Consider the following 8012-nt stretch of genomic DNA (forward strand, 5'->3'; position numbering starts at 1 on the left):
GGGTGGGGTGTGGATTACCCCGCCCCCCATGAAATGGAAAATGATGCTTCTGTAGATGCTTCCTTGTGCCCTCTCATTGGCCCTCACACACGTGTACAAACCGCACTCCCTCACAGGAAACACTCCCCCCCCCCCCACTTTTTATTTTATAATATAACCATTTTCTTTGTTATAATTACTGTTGGCTATAAATTAATCTTTCTATTCACAAAGTCTTAAACACTCCCTCTTTCCTTTCCTTTGTATTTTCTCTCTTCCGTTGGTAATGATTTATTTATTCATCCAAAAAAAAAAACAATATCAATATTCTAATATTGTTGGCAGATGGATTTTCGGTGTTCTTTTGGCTATCAATTAATCCTTTAATCTACAAATACTGTATTGTATTAGATATAATCAAGAAGTTAGTAAAGATGAAAATGGATTGTTAGTGCTGTATTTATACACTATATATATGGATCAATGTGTTATAGGTGGGTCCTGACAAACTGAGATTCCAGTACCCTTCAAAACATTAATTGTATTAAGATAAAAAATAAAGGATGATAATACGTATGTCAGTGCTCAACAGAGGTACAGTGTCTGAAACAGCATCTGCTGTGAAAATTATTTAGGTTTGTAATAAAAAACAGAAGCGTCGTGTCGAGGTCTCTGCCTAAAATAGGCACAAGTGTCCAAGACAGCAAAATTTTGAAAAAAAAAAAAAAATGAATGTCCTTTGTTATTTAGGTTTCAGTCAACTAGCGCTCAATCAATTGGGGTCCATGTTACCAGATAAAATCTCCTTGAGTAAAACTGTAAAACCAATTCAGAAAGGTGGAACTTTTGTTTGAAATAACCTGATTTTCTTCAGGCATGACCCAACAATAATTTAGCCTCTCACTAACGGGCTCATACACATCTAAACAGTTTGGTTTTTTTGTCTAATGATTCCTCCACCAACCCCCCATGGGGGGTTGGTACTACTGTGGCATGTGTTTGATTGCATGTAGTCAACCGACAGTTATGCATAGATGCTGCTGTACCATTGGACATGTTCTCAATAGTTTCCCTTGTTTGGTTCAAGTGCTTTGATTTTTCTCAACAACCAGATGCTTCCTAGAATTTGCAGTCGGACACTATCAATAGTATAAATTGTGAGGAGTATACTTATCGCATTTTTTAAAATATTTTTTTCAATCATGTGCAGGTGCGTGTGGCTGTTAAATTTTGGCGTTCTGCCTCCCTCTACTTCTCTGAATCTAGCTTTGTGTAGCAGAAATTTGCATTAGAGCTGGAATGGCGTGCAAGGGAGGTCAAGCTCATAAGGAGGAAGAAATTAGCTCAGTTACTTCCTTCTTATTATTGAAATATCTCACTTTGCGAAACGACATGCTGAGGGCAGTATCGTGAAGGTGCAGGAGTTGATTCCACATATATGTCTCACTTAGTATTCTGCTGAAAAGCTACACACTATATGAGATTCTTAGAGCTTGTTTTGCATTTAATAGGACAATTGCAAGCACATCCAAAATAGAGTTTAAATAGATTTGCCTTTAGATGATCCTTTTAAGTTAGAGATTAGATGATCCCTTAAGTTGGAATACTGTTTGGTTCCCTCCCCATACCATTATCACTTGATTGTCTTCTGGAGCAGACATACCCTTTGACCTTAAAGGCCTGGGTTCAAGTGATGATACTTTCCCAGCAACTACTACAGGAAAATGTTTCTCAAATTTTTTAAGACCACCAGATTTAAACCTGTGTAGAATGTAAACAAAAAGAAAATGAAGCATGCTTGTCTCCTTCACCTAATGTCAGAGAGTTGTTAGCTTTTCATTTCTGCTTGTTCTACACTGCTGTTGTGGAGGAAACAGAGATAATGACCAAATCATGCCGGAGACACAAGCTCGATTCTGGTCATTGCGAGAACCGCGATAAGAATTATGGGTGGATATATATTGTGTTGAGAAAGAAGATCCTCCGGTCTTGTGCTTACAACTGATGATTTCATTGATTAGGAGCTGTCTTACAACCCCTTCCTCAGCTCCACCTCTGAACTAGTTGTTTCAACCCAACCTGCTACCCCTAACCCTAGATTCTTGAACACAATCTTGGTGCTAACCCTCACAGACTTTACCTGTTTATGGCCCATGCAAGTCTCTTTGAGTTTCTGTTACTGAAATTGCGACTCCCAAATATCAGAATGAGTTCACTGAATACAAACTTGGTAGGAGACATAAGGTTCACTATGTAGTAAGAGAGTCTTCAGCATGAGGATGGCTAAAAAGAAACACAACGAGGCTAAAATTAGAACAACAGGTTAGAGATGGACGGCTAACTTGTCCACACAATCCAGGAATCAGTTAAAGTTCCTTGTTTGGGTTGTGGTGATGGTAACGTTGTTGCTGGTTATAACTATTATGACTAGAATAATGGTGATGATACAATGACATGGAACTGCTACCCTCACTTATCTCTCTCCCTTGTCCATATTCCTCATCTCTCTCTTCCTTGGCTACCTTCTCTGTTCCTATCATCAATTCCAATGGCTGTTGTGATGATAGAAGATGCGATGCTGATTCACAGTATCCGGACGAGGATGGTGGCTGGTGTGATGATAGAAGATGAAGCTGCTGTGGTGTTGTGTCACAGTATCCAGATGAAGATGGAGATTGTGAGGGCACCACTGATGGGAGCTTTGAGAGAAGTGCTTCAAGGCTGCTCATGGATGGAGTGATCTTTATTGGCTGACCGTACTGATTGTAAAATTCCGTTGCAGTCATTGCCGGTGCAGCTAGTGCTGGATTGACTGGCCAGTCTGCAGAACTGCATCCCTCGACCTTGAAGGGGAATGCTGTTGAAGATGATGGATGTGGTAGGAGAACACCGGGAATGCTCTCAAGATAACTGAACTTCTTTCGCAGTAGAACAACATAATTCAGGTCTTCCATCACCTTGAATACATTAACAAAGAAGAAAATTTTAGCCATTGATGATGAGAAGAGAGAGAGGGAGAGAGGGAGAGAGGGAGAGAGAGAGACCTTGTGAAGTGATCCTAATTGAACGACACCTTCTCTGACTGCAATCAAAGCAATGGTCTGCAGGAAAATGAGAAGCAAATTAATTGAAGAAAAAAAAAATTAGGGTATCATATATGCAAGGGAGTTGCAGAGGAAGGGATGGAGTTCACATATAAACCTTAATGCCACACTGAAATTGAGCTTCCCATGTCCTTGGATACTGAAAGTTTGAATGCAAAATGCCAAGTAAGGAAAGGGAAAAAGGAAGTCAGATTTAAGGGTCATTAAACAAAATGAACTTTAGTACACTTGAGTCATGCATGAATATATTTTAGGTATTTACTGAGTCTCCTTGGTTATGCCATGCAGAAAGGAAGTTGGTTTCTTGATCACTTTGCTCCTTGAATACCCACTTATGGCTGTGATCTGAGGCCACTTTTCCAATCAAACTGCCCACAGAAAAGAACCATCATTTCAGCTGATATATACCCATAAAAGCATCCCTTGAAGAGATTTTGAACAAATCTTATCTTAGTTTGCACTTACCCTTCTCCATAGTTGTAGATTTCATGGGACATCTTGAAGAAAAGCTCAGGTTGCAGGCCTTTGAGGTGTTGGAATTCATAGTTCCCATATACTGATGAGCCTGGGGAATCGCCGGACTCAATCTCGGCAGTTGAAGCTGCAAAATTGCAGAACCCATCTTCCCAAACTAGTATCCTTGCATATATCAACCAATAATAAGTATCAAACTGGATGCAATATGGCTATAGTGTGGAGAATAATGCAAGGAGTACTACTATCTTATGCTTAATGCAGAGATAGATGAATACCAGTTCCTCCTGTTTCCTCTTGATCTGTCATAAACTCCTCCTGGCACATCCCATCTGTAAGAAGCATAATATTAGTTAACATATACAAATAAAAGCATTGTTATCCTTGCATCTACACATAAATCAAATATTTGGTGTTCTTATTCTATATATGATGTAATGGAACATTGATCTATCAGAAGATTTTGTAGGTTTTTTTCACCCCCCCCCCCCCCTCGGCTCACTTTGGTGGTGGGTAATTTCGAGGCAAGATCCTCCAGAACACAGCATAAACCCATTGAGAGTTTTCATGAATACACAAGCTTCTCAAAGTCTGTTGAAGGAGATGTGTAACAGCTAATGGGTTCAGCTGTTGCTCCATCAACCTTTCTGATTAGGACCTCCTCTCTCTCTCTCTCTCTCTCTCTCTCTCTCTCTCTAAAAGAAGGAAGTGCCCAATGCCCTACCCTCCAAGTGTGAGGCAACCCACCAGGAATACTCACATTTATACCTCTCTCTCTCTCTCTCACTGAGCGCGTCTGAAACACTAGAGCTATGCTTTAAAAATTGAACAAATATCGAATGATGGGGTCCACCTTTTCTCCCGATACCCAACTGTCTCTTTTTCAAATACCCCACCATTCAGAACTGATCATCTTCTTTTCCTCTTCCTTATCCCAATTATTAATTATCAGTATGACCAAAACATAAAAAATACACCAGAGTAGTATCAGTTGATCCTCTCTCTCTCCAATCTACATAGGTATACCATCCATTGTCTTAGTTTGACTCAGTACCATTCCTGACACTATGGTATTTCTGCTCATTTCATCCTAGAAAACTTTCCCAGCACCTTTCATATAATGCTGCATAGCCATGTGATGCATCAACCATCTATTTCAGAGCCTTGTCTTATTGATCAAAGGGTTCTGATTGCTCCATCAACATAACTGACCATGAAACAGTAGCCCACTAATTGACTGCTCCCAATCAGCCATTGTAGATGGGTGCTCATGTAGACAATGAGAACCTAAAATGATGCAGAAAAAACAAATGAAAATTGCAAACATATAAATACATGATCACGATGCTCACAAAGCTTTATGTGGTTTGACAAAATTATCTATGTCCATGGTGAGATAAATCTACTTCACTATTAATGGAAAATTGGATTACAGCACAATCACTAGTCCTCACACCTCTATTAGACTAATTACAAAGAGAAACCTATATAGTTAATTTACTAAAATACTCATATAATCCTAAAAATAATTTTCTCCGAATCGGCCCATTCATACAAACAACGGTATACAAGACATCATACCCCAAACAGTTAAGAAGTCAAAATAGTCTCTTACTGGTTCATCCACAATCTTCTCACTAAGGTTGTATGTTTGGTAGCCAATAAAAGACAAGAAAAGAGAAGAAAAAAATACAAATTGTACTATTTTCTTGGTTTAAGAAATTCTCATTATGTACCAATGGGGTTGGTAGCTTAGTGGTGAAAATGCCCTCAACCCATTATCGCTCAAGTCGGCTGATTGTAGGTTAGAGTCTTGGCATGTCGACTATCGCCTTTGCTGTACACAAGCTTGTACTGGGGGCTATGATCACTACCATGAAGCACCCTTTTTTTGTTACAAAAAAAGAAAAGAAATTCTCATTATATTTGGCATGTCCTTAACCAAGAGAAGATTCATTTTTTGAATTTAAAACTTCACCCTAAATTCACTTTAAGAAGGGTGAAGTTTTCTTGTATTGCCAAGAAAAAAAAATGAAATGAATTAAAAATATATAAAAAAGAAAAAAGAAAAAAAGAAAAGACAGCCTTTATTTTATCTATTTTTTTATTTTTTTAAATTTGAGGATTAATGCAGAAATCTTTTTTGAATGCCCAAAACCAGCTGATGATGATGGGACAGTTAGGTGCAATATATGGTTTTGTTGAGCATCCAGGAGGACAATATTTGGGTTGTTGAGCATCCAGGAGTTGGTTCCCTGATTACTGATTAGACAGTTGAGATTTAAAATAAATAATAATAATAATAATTAATAGTAGTGGTACAATATTATCATTCTTCATTCTCTTTTCATGATTTCTATAAATAGTGCAATACCTACAGGCTTACACGCACGTACGTATTCATGCATAATTTCATACAGATGGGTACCTGCTTTATAATATTCAGTGCCTCGTCGGTGAGTAGGAAGAGAGAGATGAGTGCAAGACAGATCCCTCTCCTATTCTGGAAAATGACCACAGAAAAGAGAATTCTCTCTCTCTCACACACACACACACACACACACATATGATAGCTAAAGGGTGCTTTCACTTTCAGAGATAGCTTGAGATGGAGCTTTCATCCCTCCCCCTGACACCAAGGAAGCTTGCCAGACCATTAGTATCCTTCTTTGACCATTCATCAACAAGAAAACGACCCTAGCATGAGTGAATTAGAAAAATATAAATGTGGAGAGAAAAACCCATCAACCTAAATTTACCATATTACCCCACATTTTGTCTCCATCTATTGACAATGGCAGATGTTGCTGTCTTAATAAGTTTTCTCTTTGGCTCCCATCCACACACACACACACAGAGAGAGAGAGAGAGAGAGAGAGGGATGCTTAATATATAAGGTCATCGTATGTAATGTGCATTAATGTACGACAGCAGTAGACAGAGAGAAACAGTAGTAGGGCTGGAGACAGAGTCTGGCGTAGTGATGTAAGCAAAATTAGAGGTGTGTTGGGCAAAGCTCGATATTTGGATTTATTGAGGGTGACGAACTACAAGTGGTGGTGGAAGTGGAGGAATTATATTGGTTTTGTTAGCTTCTTTGTTTTTATTTAATAAGAGTAAACAATTTTTTATGGAAAGAGTTGAGATCAAATTGAAGAATAGGTATGGGAGGGAAGGATGGCAGAAGATCAATCTTGGGGTCAAGACAACAGTTGTGGAGTGCCCCATCCTTTTCCCCTAACCACAAAGTGGAATCTCTGCTCATCCCATCCTTCCCAAATCCTATATATATATCAGATGTAAATTTCAAACTTATATATTACTTCAAATAGAAGCAAAAATCCTATTGTCATATTTATACCCATGATCATGGCCATAATAATTTAGAGAGAGAGAGAGAGACAGAAAGAGAGAGAGAGAGAGAGAGAGAGAGAGAGGTGTATATAAGAAATTTGAAATATTAAATACCTGTGCTTAATTGGATACATTTTTGGATACATGTATTTTCAATGTTTGAATATGATGCCCAATAAGTCAAACTTAGATTAAGAATTGGTGACCTTATGATTGGACTCTTGGTTCATCATTTAATTCTCAACCTTTATTGTTCATGTCTCCACCTCAATCTGAGGGTCAGACGAGTTGGATGAAGAAATACTCTCCTCACCACGGGTGGAGAAGAACTGGGTCCTTAGAAACTTTGTAGAAGCTCTCCAGAAAACTTGCATGGTTTACCTTTTGAGAGGGAGTCAGTACAGACCATCTCTAAAACAAATGTTATATTATCTATACTGGAGCTTCTGCTTTACACACGGATGAAATGGAATCCACACTTTCCATTAAGGGTTACTATATAATTCTTTATACCAGCCAAAAAGCTAAAAATTATCCTCTTTCATTTGCTTCAGCATGCATGCATGCATATATTATGCATGGGTACATTATCAGTTTTCAGAACCCACCAAAATATATATATATATATATATATATATGAGAACCCTATGAACATCCATAAGTGGGTCTGTTGATCCAATTTACAGTTCCCGTACTTCATTAAATGACACATTTTGTGGAAAGACATGCAGGTGAAGGAGAAAAGAAAGTGTTTAATGGCCAGTTTCTTAAGATGGATAGGTTATACTAATATTTGCCAATTTTATTCATGTTCTCTCTCCTTGACCAAATGCCTTTACTAGAAATCTTAATGGAGCTGGGCCAGTTTGAAGGAGCTGGATACCATGTAACTAGCCTCACCTAACCTCACCTCACCTCATCACTCACTAATGTAGTGTAAGATGAATGAGGAGAAAATGGAGAAGACTTGAAGGTACAAGTGCAAATGCGCAACAGCACACTTTAAATTATTAAGCTTTCTCATATAAGATATGGGTCATGAGAGAGAAAGAGAGAGAGAGAGAGAGAGAGAGAGAGAGAGAGAGAGAGAGATTTCAAATT

At 38.4% G+C, this 8012-nt stretch overlaps 1 protein-coding gene and 1 long non-coding RNA gene across 6 annotated transcripts in view; one reads left to right on the top strand and one right to left on the bottom strand.

The window, feature by feature from the left end:
• Nucleotides 1-1794, top strand: part of LOC122079408 — an 11486-nt gene extending 9692 nt beyond the window's left edge. For all 4 annotated transcript variants that reach the window (XR_006140432.1, XR_006140434.1, XR_006140433.1 and 1 more), the window contains one exon: nt 1190-1794. This is a non-coding gene — a long non-coding RNA (uncharacterized LOC122079408). The remainder of the gene's footprint in view (nt 1-1189) is intronic.
• A 384-nt stretch (nt 1795-2178) lies between these two features.
• On the bottom strand, nt 2179-4305 carry LOC122079407 (protein RICE SALT SENSITIVE 3-like). Of its 2 annotated transcripts, none has more exons than XM_042645843.1 (7): nt 4060-4305; nt 3836-3889; nt 3549-3722; nt 3346-3451; nt 3181-3222; nt 3024-3080; nt 2179-2936 (listed from the first exon to the last, which is right to left on the bottom strand). In XM_042645843.1, the coding sequence occupies exons 1-7, from the start codon at nt 4194-4196 to the stop codon at nt 2346-2348; spliced, it is 1161 nt and encodes a 386-aa protein (XP_042501777.1). In that variant the 5' UTR covers nt 4197-4305; the 3' UTR covers nt 2179-2345. The 2 variants fall into 2 exon arrangements, with proteins under 2 accessions (XP_042501777.1, XP_042501778.1); XM_042645844.1 differs by having other exon boundaries at nt 3549-3714; nt 4060-4256.
• Nucleotides 4306-8012: the final 3707 nt, after the last annotated feature.

The sequence above is a fragment of the Macadamia integrifolia genome, chromosome 5 (genome assembly GCF_013358625.1).
Source record: "Macadamia integrifolia cultivar HAES 741 chromosome 5, SCU_Mint_v3, whole genome shotgun sequence".
Taxonomy (NCBI): Eukaryota; Viridiplantae; Streptophyta; class Magnoliopsida; order Proteales; family Proteaceae; genus Macadamia; species Macadamia integrifolia.